This window comes from Pocillopora verrucosa, chromosome 7 (genome assembly GCF_036669915.1).
Source record: "Pocillopora verrucosa isolate sample1 chromosome 7, ASM3666991v2, whole genome shotgun sequence".
In the NCBI taxonomy this organism is placed as follows: domain Eukaryota; kingdom Metazoa; phylum Cnidaria; class Anthozoa; order Scleractinia; family Pocilloporidae; genus Pocillopora; species Pocillopora verrucosa.
Window position 1 is genome coordinate 15,980,649 of NC_089318.1, and position 13,803 is coordinate 15,994,451.

General features: G+C 36.0%; 1 protein-coding gene across 1 annotated transcript; it reads left to right on the forward strand.

The window, feature by feature from the left end:
- The first annotated feature begins 5,274 nt into the window (after positions 1-5,274).
- On the forward strand, positions 5,275-13,090 carry LOC136282559 (tetratricopeptide repeat protein 4-like). Its single transcript, XM_066170222.1, has 7 exons — positions 5,275-5,356; positions 8,480-8,629; positions 10,123-10,284; positions 10,580-10,657; positions 11,609-11,676; positions 12,668-12,728; positions 13,071-13,090. The coding sequence occupies exons 1-7, from the start codon at positions 5,275-5,277 to the stop codon at positions 13,088-13,090; spliced, it is 621 nt and encodes a 206-aa protein (XP_066026319.1).
- The last annotated feature ends 713 nt before the right edge of the window (positions 13,091-13,803 follow it).

Below are 13,803 nucleotides of genomic sequence, written 5' to 3' on the forward strand. Positions count from 1 at the left end.
CACCTGGAGCATTATGGCGCAAAAGCTCAGAATACTTACAGACGCATACACAAGTCGTATTGTTCGCGGCCAATCCACACTAAAAGATGTTATTGAGTGGTAATTTTGGAACGGATTGAGTCGCGAACGCTTGAAAGCCATGAAAGCCCTGAATGCGTTGTATGCCTTGTAAGCCTTGTAAGCCTTGTATGCCAATGTCTTCGTTGAAAAACGTACACTTGTTGTAAAGATCAAAATCTGAAATCTGAAACCAAACTGCATATACTCTATGCAATCTATTGAACAACACTACTACCGTGAGACTGGAGAACGAAACTCTAATGGATGCAAACTGCTTGTGAAGAAAGACGCCATGTTGGATTCACTTGATGCTAGGGAACGTAGCTACGATAACAGTGCGAATGGTATTAATTTCACGATCAGAAACGTGAATCTTATGTTTGTTTTCATTGTAGTTGTATGGATATTCTTTTTTAATAAATACATGATCGAAAATCCTGTGTTTTTTGTGTATAATGTTGTTATGTTAAGTATTTTTTACGCGATAGATCTTTTTACAGTTCCCAGCGCCATATTGGAAATGCAACCGCCCACACGTGAGAACGAGGCTGGGGTTGACTCGCGTTAAATCTCTGTGAGCGCTTTTGGTGATTGCATTGGTAAAATTGTTCGATTTTTAAGGAAAATGGATGGTCCTAGCCGAAATCTCGATAAAGCTAATTTTTCTCCCAAAAAGAAAGGAAAGCAGTGTGCCGCTTTTGGTTGTTCAAATACATTTTATGGCCCCAATGGTTTGCCTACGAGCTTTCACTTCTTCAAGTTTATGCACGGAGGCATGTATTTTTGCTAAGTAGTTATCGTTCTATACTTATCGTATTCTCTGTGAATTATGGATGAGGGTAACTATTGTTGCAAAATTAGTACAAATTTTCTAGTAGTTTCCTGAATTGTTTTAAGTTCAGTAGAGTTTTTTTTAATTCCGGCCGCAAGTAAAGAAGTTCAGTGCTGCTCACCTGTTTACTACATGGCTTGCCTAAAACACTCCTAGCAGAGAAACTCTTGGAAAGTAATTGCTTTTAATGAAATAACCAAGACACTCTATCTTCAGAGTTTTCACTTATTATGGCAAACCCAGAAAACTGACTCAAATTTGGTAGCAATTGTGACAAAGCAGTTTTCAATAGTTTTTGTTTTTGGTTTTTATGATAGCATAGTGATCCGCTATGGATGCCACATGGAACTCTCAAAAAATATTTTGTGTGCTTTATGTATCAATCAATTTGATACTTCAAATTGAAAAAAAGAAAAAGTGAGTTTCACCAACTAAAAGAGTTCTCGACACAAAGATGAACTATGACACTAAATTTTATTATTCACAAAATTGTCCTCATAATCAAAAGTTTGACAGAAGTCTCACAAAAAATAATTCCTCATACATTTCGATGGTCTGAAAGATTCTCTTTCAAAAAAATCTGATGGTAACTATAACAGGATAAAATAAATATCTTGATTTGGATATATTTCTCAATCTTTTAGGTATCTTCTTACATCTCAAAATTATATCATAACTTTGGTTAACACAATACAGTAAGAACTAGTATAGAAGAACTAGTATAGCAAACCTTTGTGTCAGAAGGCCTCTGAGTGCTATGAGTGGGAATATCAATTCACTGAATGTTTATAACTGACAGAAACTTAAATGTATGTAAAGGACTAGCATTGTTGAGATCAGTAGCTGAGAGGAAGCATTTCTGTTCTCTTCCTTTAACCCTTAAATACCCAAGATCTGATTGTCAATTCGCCCTTCTAGTTGCTACATATTTACTTGTAAATAAGTTATGAGAATCTGATGTAAGATCAAGATAACTTTTGCCTGATAAGTTTCAGTATTAACATTATCTGTTTGCTGGATAGTGTTTGGAGAAGTTACATGAATCAGTCACGTCTGTGAGTTTTTAAATTGTCTAATATTTTGGTCTGATTCTTTCAATGGTGTCTTGCCACCTAATAAATTACCATGAGTCATGAACTGAAATAGTTTTCAATGTATCACGAGCATAAGTTGTCCTAGGCCAGATGGGTATGAAAATATTATGACATCTGTTAGTTACAGTTTTCCTCATGGGTTGATAGAAACAAGGGTTATAATCAAGTGGTTATACAGGCTCTATTGTATAGTTTCCCATAAGATAAAATGTACAAATGGCAAACTAAAAGACACCTTGGTGAACAAAATGGGAACAACTTTAACTGAAGAATATGGTACAACAACAAGTACCACATCAACAATAGGAGCAATAACAAATCTCCTCTACCTAGAGGGCTGCAGCCTTTGCCCGCTTTCTAAGCCACATTGAACAGCTTCTGTGGTACTTCCTGTAATGCGTTCCTCTAAACACGATGTGGCGAGTTCTCGAGTGAAACAACGGGGTAATCGTAAAGCTGACTGAAATTCATCTCAGGTAAATTACGGTAATTGCTCGCCCATTCAAGGGCTGAAATTCTTACCATAGTTACTTCGTATCTGAAGTCGCTCTGGTTTTGTTCTAGGTCCCGGACATCTGTAAGAAGTTCTCGGTTTTCTCCGCTACTCCATGGAAGGACGAGTCACATCAGCAAAGCATAAACTTTCAACACTAAGTCGGCTCTAATTCAGCCCATCGATTTTAAATTATATTTTAAAATCTCCCTGAGATCTTTTGCTTCGAGTTTCAGGATGTCATCTTATGACGAAATTTTCATATTGTTGTGTTAAAGAACTATTTTGAAGGGAGAAATTGCATTGAAAAGTGCATTAGATCGTGAAATGTCAGCAGATCAGCTGTTTGAAAGAACCGCCGGGTCAACCCCAGCCTCGTTATCGTGTGTGGGCGGTTACTAATCCAATATGGCGCCGGGAACTGTAAAAAGGTCTATTGTCTTGTCACAGGCCGGGAAAAAAAAAAGAAAAAATTCAAGAAAAAGCCAACGATTAATTCATGAACGCGTCACGTGTTGTGTGACTCGGTGTTAAGTTACGAGAGGAACGGTTGAAAATTTGAACAGTTATAAGGAGTAGTATAGGGAACGAAATATGGCCGATTTACAACGATAAATATTTCGAAATATGAACATTTTTCTCGTAAAATCAATAAAAATATTCTTGTACCCTGTGTATCCGTTGTACACGTCATCTACCTTTATTACGTTGGTAAAATCTGTACAGACATCAAACCAACCAACTCACGCGCAAAGTGAGAAGACTATATTGAAGGCATTTTGTACTAACAGGTAACCGTGGCACCAATACAGTTTATTTTTGGTTACATTTAAATCGCACAACACACATAATCTACCACAAAATACCTGTGTGTGAGGTAATTCGACATTTTCGCTCTTTTCCACGTTAATACTCTTCTTTCCTTTTGTAAGAATGTAGACCACTTACAATGTTTCAAGTAATCCACCCACCCTACAAAAAATAACTCTTGCATGCATAGCACGCCTATGTTTTGAAATAGTTGTATGCCCTTGGCCAGACTTGAGCTCACTATTTCAGTATACTAGTCCGACACCCGTAGTATCACTACACTTGATTCCAAGCATCCAGTACCATCCAGGTATCCCAGTTACCCTGCTCACAGGGTCTAGTTTGATAAGTGTGGTGGTTTGTGGCCTTTGCGAGAGCCTCGTTGATTAAGGTCGAGATTTATCGGGACATGAAAGGTTCGCATTTCATTTTTTGTATTATTTTTAAGTCAAACGTGTTTTTACGCCTCCTTTACGCACAACGAACACGCCTAACAGCTCACGTTCCTTCGGTACCATAAAAACAACGTCCAAAGTCCATTAGAACATACCCAATCATTGTACTACATGAGCATTAGGCAATTTTTTACGTGCTTGAATTGTATTCCATCAACCAAATTCGCATCTACGCGCGCCCATATTATTCATTATTTATGACTCATTTCCTCGGGAAAGTTCACAATGTGTCATTAACTTTTGGTTTTCCAGAGAATGTCACGCAATGGTTAAAACATCATTATGGTCGTGAAACAAAAAGTGAGTCATTTGCATCCTGTCGTGGTCGAGTGAACATCTTTGGTGGCAGCGAGAAATTTTTAACGTTCGCCATCCCCAGCTCAAAGCGTTGCTTCTAAGTTATCGCGAGCTAAATTTCAGAGGAATAAAATCAAATACTCCTACGTCGTGAGACCACTAGGAAAAGAGTACCCTCTCGACACCGTTCGTGTTATAAGTCTCTTCTGAAGAACTCATCAAAATATCTTCGGTCTTGCAAAATTTTACAAATTTAACAGGTTCTTGAGGACGAATTCAACGCTCCGTCGTTGACGAAACGTCGTTTTAAGGTAAGCTCTGAAATAATTAATTAAACCAATTGGTTTGTCTCATCCACTCGCAGTGTTCCATCAGTAACATTGCCAGTTTGTATTAACAAAGAAAAGTTTTTACTTTGAAAAATATAGACAATCTGGTATGAGGCGTGGGGTCTTGGTTTCATATAGGTCTTTCAGCAAAGTGAGCCGGCAACAACACACTAGACCATATGATCGCAAACAAGAGGAAGTTATGAGAATGTTATCGATCTAAAGTGCTGTGTCCCTGCTTACTCCATTTTTTTACAAGAACATTTAGTTAGAACCTAGAAAACTGAGTGTTACGAGACAATCTGAAGCCTTTTTCCTTTTTATTTTGATTATAAACTATCGTCTACGTGTTACATCCTGTTCGCATTATAGAAATTGAAAGAGGAAGCAGTTGTGACAAACACATGTTTCGAGGGGAAGATGTAAAGCACTCCTTGCTTGGCAGGTATTTTCAGTCAGAGAAAAATCTAGGGCTGGAAATCAAAATACGAATTCTTTAACACATCATTTGACTTCTTTTGAAAAAATAGAGGTTTAATTAAGAACACAGCGTAACTGAATATTTATCAGCACACCTGTAGAAAATGAAAATAAGCTGAAATCCAGCTCGCACATAAATTTTGGAATAAATGATCGTCTTCTTTGCTCTTTTTTTTGTCCTACATAAATTAACGAGTGAACCACATGCTCCTCGTTCTTGTTCGTCATGACTCGAGTCAGAAATTTAACGAAAATTTGAAATGAGATTGCTTAATTGCATTTGTTTGTTCCAAATAAAATCATGAGTGCACCACGTGCTACCCGCTCGTGATTTTCAGTGAAGACATTCTGGGTGGCGAATATTTATCTATTAGTTTAGTTGGAAAGGACAGAAGGAAATAGTCCAATATGAAAGAAAGAAAACATGACAATTAATCCGAGTCATTTTGTTAGTGCCATACCTCCTGACTGTGGTGTACTCAAAGTTCTACGGAGCATGCCCGAAGGTGTGGTTGCAAAAACAACATGGCGCGATCGGTAAGAAGTAAAGATCGTGTAGATTATTGTTGCTTCTAGAGGCAAAAGGAAATATAAACACGGGTTAAAATTTTATCAAGTGGAAAGACTTGTCAGAAAGCGGAAATCGTCGAACAAAGTTTCGCATATTGTCATGATAATTGTGCAGAGTTGCAATAATGGACTGCTGATTTTATGACTAGCGTATTTACGTGTACACTTGAAGATCTTGTTCGGATCTCCAAAGATCTTGACAAAAGCTTTAAAGATCCTTTAAAGATCTTTGAAAATTCTTTGAGGATCTTCCAAATTCTTGTTAAGATCTTTGAAGATCTCTCATTTTCTTGCCAAGATCTTCAAGGATCTTTTACTTTCCTGCCAAGATCGTTCAGGATCTTGGCAGGAAAATTTTGAAGATCCGTAAAGATCTTGGCAAGAAAATTAAAGATCTTGGAAAGAAAATAAAAGACCCCTGAAGATCTTGGCAAGAAAATGAAAGATCCTTGAAGACTTTGAACATTTATTTTTTATCCCCCACATTTCTTTATTATTGTTTCTTGGGTAAGGCCTGGAGAGTTCAAGTATGATCGATATCTCGGATTTCTGGGAATGGAAAACTGCCTTGTTGTCTCAGATAGAGTGAATTAATACTTAGAAACGAAATTACCATCAGAAAAGCTGGAAGAAGGAGGCAGTAGGGGAGGAGGTGTGCAGATTTTTGGGATATGTACATTTCTTTTTCTTTTGCTTCCCTGACCTTGTCTACTGATTACAAATTTTATTTCTCCAATTAAATTCCATTTTGCCAAATTAGACTTCGCTCCATCACGTGTCATTTCCTTGTAAACAACCTGCATTTCATCACGTGTTCTAACCGCAATATCCAACCCCACTGGAAAAAATTCACACTAATTGCTACTGATAGTGAACTTTTAACGCAATTCTGCCGCGCTCTAACTTTTTCTATGAATAAACTCGGATTCTAACTACCTTGGACTTAATCCAATCGCGTGTTTATTCCTTGTAAACAACCTGCATTTTATAAAGTATTTCACACAGTGGGCAAAGGCCAGATAGGCAACAACCAATCGAGGAGCCCTCTCTCAAATATTATCCTTTTCTCTTGTAAAATGTATCTTCATTGGTCGAGATCGCAGTATATCTTTGGTTAGAGTCTATTGGAGATACAACAGAGTTTCAGTTTGAATTTCGTAGTAGAAGTACCTGGAATTATATTTTTCAGGCATCTAACTGTAGACGAATAATTTTGATTTTCTCTCTGGTAGAGGAACGGCAGTAAGCGTGGTCTCTTTCGCAACTATTGTTTGGTCTCATCACGCTACGCGCTCTCTCTTCGTCGGGGAATAGATGGCGTTGTGTGACAAGACCAAACAACTACTGTGAAGGAGAAAACAGTAAGCGTGGCACCAATCCATTTTATTTTTGCTTAGAAGTATTTAGACAGTAGAGAAAATAGACCACAAGATACCTGTGTGAGTTCAGCTAAATTACCTTTTTCCTCTCTCTCTCTTAAGGTGAAGTAATGCAATATTTTCGATCTTTTATAAAGTTATGCTCTTTTTCTGTTACAAAAATGAAAACATTACGTACACAGTGTCCCATCTCATCCCACCCGGTCAAAAAAAAATAACTCTTGCATGCTACGCATGCCTATATTTTTACTTGGAAGCCAGAAAATTCACAATACACTAGAGTAGTGTGAGTGACATTAGTGCATGACCATAACCTTGCTTTCTTAAGCTGTACTGGGAAATATTGGCACTTAATGACATTTCTATACTGCCGTAACCTTGGGCCAATATTCTCTAGTAAAGACTCGTGCTCGAATGGTTGGTAAGAAGTTCGTACTGGCTTTCAAAAAAATGATCTACACTGTACATGCATCTCAGGCTATTTTGAATTCCAGAACAATTGATATCCTTGTTACTCTACATTTCTTGAAATTTTTTGTACGTGAAGACAGCCAGCAAAGATTTTATGATATTTGAAAAACAACCAGTCTAGATTATCAGGATAATTAAAGTTAGCATCAAAGACAAATCAATTCTGTGCACAAAACAATGTAAACATGAAATAATTGCAAAAACAATAAGTTTTATATACATATACTGGTAAACCACAAACATCAGCACCTGTACCAAATTGAAATCCATATCAACATACATCAGCAAGCATTGGTGTATATATTTCATTGTTTTTCCTGTCATAAGTGTCCAGTTCAACTAACAGCCAGCTGCACAAATATGGATGTCGGTTCAACTGGAGGAAATTGAATAAGAAACTTACATATTTTGTTTGTTTTGATCAGTAATCCCCATCTAAAAATCAAATAAGAGAATTTTACTTTGGTTTTGTAAAAGTTGTTTCTTATGAGAAAGGATTCAGCATAAACTATCTCCTCTTGTGGAGACATGGTGGCCTTATGATTAGTGAGGTGGAGTCAGGGTCGAGAGATCTGCATTTGTAACCTGGCCAGGTCATGTGTTTTGTTTTTGTGCAAAATAATTTGCTCTCACGGTACGCCTCTCCACCCAGGAGTATAAATGGGAACCAGAAACTAATCAGGGGAACCTGATGAAATGGTAGGAGGGAAGGGGGGGGGGGGTAACCATGGGGTGGACTGCCATCATGTCCAGGGAGGAGTAGTAATATCTAGTTGCTTCATGTGAGCAATCCAGGATTATAAGTTCAGGGCCTGGATGGGCCACTACTAAAATACAGACTTTACCTAACTACCTACAGCCTCTGGCTTAAATAATTCCATTTGCTGCTGTTACAAATTATATGAACTTGCAACACACAGATGATGATTTTTGCCCAATTTATCTCAGTCAATTAGGACTGTCTTTTGTAAATCTTGAAATTTATTGTTATGAGAAGTGAATTGCTGTTCATTTGAATATCAACGCTTGTTTTCTTCAGTATATGCATCTTTTGTTCTTTTGCTGCTTAAGTATTCCATTAATATTAATTTGCTTGTGATTTTGTGTCTATGTATCCCTCCCATTCTCAGATGGGAAAAAATATTTATTTTGCAACTGGGTAATATGTTGAGTTGATGTTTATTATCATTTACAATCAACTTTTTTCAGGCCAGGATGACTTAAAACAACAACTTTGTAAGAAGCATCTTCTTACAGTTGCTATGGCTACAAGAAGAAGTCCAATTAAAGGTCCATGTGAAAATGAAGACTTACCTGACAAAGAAAATGCACCAGATTCTGACGAGGACACTTTACGAGGTTAGCTTGGTTTAACTTCGGCTTCAGTTATTGTTAGAACAATTTATTGCCAATGCAAGCAAATGTGGAGAACTGGATATATACTCTGTATGGGCACTTTAAAGGATATTTGGCCAGTCATGACTCTCTTTTCTATGATAACTAAACGCTGTTCATTGAGAGGATCTCTGAAGCAGAAACCTTTGTTATTTTTTTTTCTGACATTTCAAAGCAAGTACACAAAGTTATAATAAGTAAAGGGGTTATTTGATCATCATATAACATCCATTGTGTAAGTTTGCATAATACGTATCATCATCATCCATCATCTTTTCATTATGATGCAACAATCACTTTGGAAGCTTCAACATCCTCTCCCTCCTTCTCCTTGAGCAACCCACAGGATCTTCATTCAAGCCGGGAGGGGAGGGGGGGGTTAAACCCTGCTAATTTCAAGTAGAATATAGGTATTATATCATTGAATATGGAGGTGTTTAAGGTAGATTGTACACTTTCACTATCAAATTGCTCAGAAGAAAGAAGTCTTCAAGGTCTAGATTTTAAAGCTTTGTCAGTTAGTTGAAAGTCAGGCTGCTAATTATTTTGTTTTTTTTCCTTAAAAATTGTGTGGGCATTTGAACACAAATTTTTCCTGGGGGATAGGAATTTTAGGAAACCTTTCTCCAAAAGTCTAAATGCCCAGGGGCTTGCTTCAAGTTGAGTGATGCCTAATTCTCATTATTACCACTGTTGTCACCCACATTATTAACATCATCATAACTATTAATCCCATCTTTATCATCATTCTTATCTATTATATAATAGCTGTTCGCCTGTAAGTAATATTGCTTCTGGTTTTTATGATTGCAACATTTGGATGTTATGGACTCGTTAACTATCTATAGATGTAATCAAAGTAGTAGACTCTTTTACACTTACAATTATGCTGACTCCCTTTGATTATCAGAGAGTCTCACAGACACAGAACCACACTCTGGGTCTCCCACATGGGTCATCCAAACTTGAAGAGGATTAACTTTGATTGATTCAAAGTAGGAATAACACTTTCTTCTAAACAACAACCACAACAGCAACTGAGTCTAATTGGTTGAGCTTTCAACCAAAAAAAGTCTCCCAAAAATTAACTGAGTAGGGTTTGTCCTGTAAAGGGGGGGGGGGGTGTGCATTAGTCATTGTAGGTCATTGTAGGGATTACTGATACACTTTCTTCTTAACTTACAACTGCAACAGTAACTGGGTCTGATTGGTTGAGCATTCATTAAAAAAAGTCTCCAATAAATTAACTGACTGGGGTTTGTCCTGTGAGGGGGGGTTTACAGCATTAAAGGTTTCCAAGGGATGGGTCAAGTCAGGCAAGCGCAAAAGTGGCAGGTGGCAAAAGAGGAAAAATCTGCAGATTTTAAATCTCCAGATCTTGGCAAGTCTGCTTATACACTAATTAACTACAACCACAGACTTTCACACAAATTAATCTTTATTTTTTTTCTTTGCAGCCACAGCTAATGGTTATAGGAATCAGGGTAATGAGGCCTTCAAGAAAGGAGATTTCACCAATGCTATTCATTTTTACACGGAAGGAATTAAAATGAACTGCAATGAGAAAGAACTGAAGGCCAAACTGTACAACAACAGGGCTACTGCACATTTTAAACTAGGTAAGATGATGAGAGCTTTAATATGCATTTTTTTGCTCTTTTGAAGCTAAGGGCTGTCAGTAGTAGTTTTCCGAAAAAGGTGATAATTTGGAATGCAATATTATGCGCAAAAGGAAATTCATCAGAAAATATTTCAGTGCCTTATATTGGCCTCTCATTTGACATACAAAAAAGTAACCTCTTACCCCAAATATCAAAGAGCATCACAAGTTTTTTCCTAGAATTAATGTAAAGGGGACCGTGGTAGGTTTGTTATATGTACAGCTAATTAGAGGTATTTATTTTTACAAAAAAGGAAATCACCAGGATTCACTAAGGGATGCAGAAGCAGCCATTGAGTTAAATCCAACTTTCCTCAAGGCAATTCTGAGAGGTTAGCAATATGTTAGCTGTGCTATAATAATAATGAAAAACAAAAAGCTCATTCCAATTAGGATAGCTGAAGTTAAATCTTGTCTCAATTACTCTGATTAAGATGTAGAGACCACCTTGATGTACATTTTAATAAAGCTCTTGACTACTGTCCATAACTTTTTATTATGATGGGATATTATTTTGAGATGTATGAAGAACTCAATGCTGAAAGCAAGCAAAATTTCAGCATGAATATTTTTGTTTCCTTTTCCTCAACAAGTGAGGTTGTGGTGTCAGATATGTTTAGTCACTGTCTAGCTGTTTTGAAAAGAAGTAGTTAAGGACTTAACTTAAAACTGTAAGGAACCTTTCCTCATTCGTTTAGTCTAACTCAACTTCAAGTGCTATAGTACATGTAATATGATAAATGTAACTAGAAACAGTATGAGTAAATATTATTCTTGTTGAACTTCAGTCAAACCTTCGTTTGAGTCACTTCCTAGGAATCAATTATCAACTGATTAAGTATGTCAAATGTTAACTGAAACTACATGTAAGGAGAAACTTAAGTACTAATATCAAACATAAGTTTTTGCTTTGTCTATATATTTTGATTGAAGTTGAAATTTAACCTAGTTCTAAACAAGTTAGCAAAAAAATGCACCATTATAATAATTTAAAAAGATGGGTTTTATTTTTCCGTTTTTGCATTGCATGTTTTATATTCTATCTATATCTCATAGTGAGTTTGTGGGAATTGTCAGTGCCCAATTCAAATATTCTTAGAAGTTTCAATTATCAAAAGTTAATCTAACTGAAACCTAACAGGGCCTGTTTATTCTTTTCCTTTAAGTTTTTTGTTTTGTTTTTCCTGGACAGCTGAGATGATTTAGCTTTCAATCAGGTTTCAGGTTCTTTTCTTGGAATTGAACTACAGTGATAATATGCTTCTTTGTGTTGTTGCTTACAGGAGCCACTGCCTGTGTTGAACTGAAGAGATTTGAAGAGGCAATCACTTGGTGTGATAAGGGATTAGCTGTATCCTTTGAGGGAATCTTTAACATTTAGCTGTGGTTATTATGGAAATATTCGATAATTTGGTGTTTTAGGGTGAAAATACAAAGACGGGTATTAATTATGACATGGGAACTTGCCAGCTCATACTTTAAGTGTGGGTGATTAAAAAACATCAGAAAAGTTAATACCTCATGACTTAAATAAATAGTGATATACTCCTTTTAGCCATGACTTAATCATACTATCCATGCTACAACTGATACTGACATTAGTTAAGTTAAAAGACTAATGTTCACCCAGTTTAAACATAGTGTGTGCATGGGTAGATGGTCTCTCTGAAACGAGTCAGAAAGAGAAGCTTGGTGATGCTTGTATATATTAAGCAGTTTTCATTGCTTTAAATTTTTTCCACTACTCAGCCAATGTGAAAGTTTTGTCACATTTTCCTACGGACAAATACAACTTTAAAAGGCACATTTTTGTTTTGAAGACTCATATCTTCCACTGCTGTAAAACATTCATCTGATTTTAAAGCTATATTGATTTAAAAATCAAGCAAGTGCTCCTCAGTTTTTGGGAAACAAGGGATTATATCTAGATATTTCACATTAAAATTTGAGGTTGCACATAGAAGGAAACTTTTTGTAATTTGTAGATTTACTTCATAACTGACTTTAAGACTGAATTTTGATTAAACATGTACCCTTCACGCAAGTCCTCCTAAAAGGCCATAATTTATAGTTGTGTGCTTAGTTGTCAAACCTTTTGATTTGGAGTGAGGCTGAGGGTGACCTTGGTGTGTTAGAGAACAGTATCTGGTGAGCATATCCAAGGAAATTGCATTTATAAAGCAGCAATATTTGTATCATAAGCTCACTCTTAGTCACACTCCTATTTAAAGGCTTGGCAACCAACCACACAACGGCAAAAATGGACTATTAAATACCAATGCAGTGATCAGAAAAATAATCTTTTATGCTTTTCCACATTTTTAAACCTTAACATAAAAAAGATCGACAGAAATGATAGGAACTTGTTGTCATTAAGACTTCAGTCTGTCAAAGAAGTGGGAGGTAAGTTCATGGAGGGAAAAATCATCATATTAGTTATGACCATGGTAGTGCAAGTTCAATTGAGGTCAAGAAAGTCATAGTCCTCTGTAATTGGGGAGATGGGAGGGTTTAAACCACTTATGGCAATCTTGGCAATGCTTTATAATGATAGTGTGGGTACATGATTTTAAAAAAGTCATAGAGTATATAATTATAATATATAAAGACTCTACTTGATCATCATAATAACTATTTTGTAACTTTGCATCATTATGAGGTAACATCATGATTATGATCATCATCTTCCCATTTTAATGCAACAATCAATTTAATAGTTTCAACATGCCCTCCATTCTTCTCAAGCAACCTACAGGCATAATTGATCATCATCCAAGCCACCCTTGCGAAATGGCTTTTGGAACTCCTAGGAATAAAGGTGTGAATTTTCACGGTAAATTCGGACTGGGAATTCCTGGAAATTCCTAGAAATTCCAAGTTTATGCCAACAGGACTTGGAATTCCTAGGAATTCCTAGGAATTACAACTCAGAGAACCAATGACTTTCCCTGAAAAGCTGTAAATCTAAAAAATTCCTGGGAATTTCTGGGAATTTTTGGGAATATTTTGGAATGTTTAAGAATTACTGGGAATTTTAAGCAAAAATTAGAGGCAAATGATATAAAATAAATACTTTAAATTAAAAAAACCCAGCTAAAATTCAAGTATTCAATGAAATTTATTTAGAAGCTTAATTAAGGCTTACATGTAAAATATTTTTGATTAATTATTAACATCAATGTGTGGTAATATTAGGATGGAATTTGATTTATTTTTCTTTTCTTGAAAACTTCATACAGATTAATCCTCAATTACAGCTATTCATATAAAATAGTCCTAATCAATTATTAAATTTGGTTAGACACAAATTGTGAATAAAATCTGTAGATTCTTTTCCATAAAATACAATATCTTAAATTATATTTGAAAACCAAGCACTCTTGGGAGTGAAGGGGTTAATTACAGACAAATAAAATTGATTTTTTGATTAAGATCTTGTTGTAACTGTAACAATAAATTAGAATGAAGTTATCCTAAA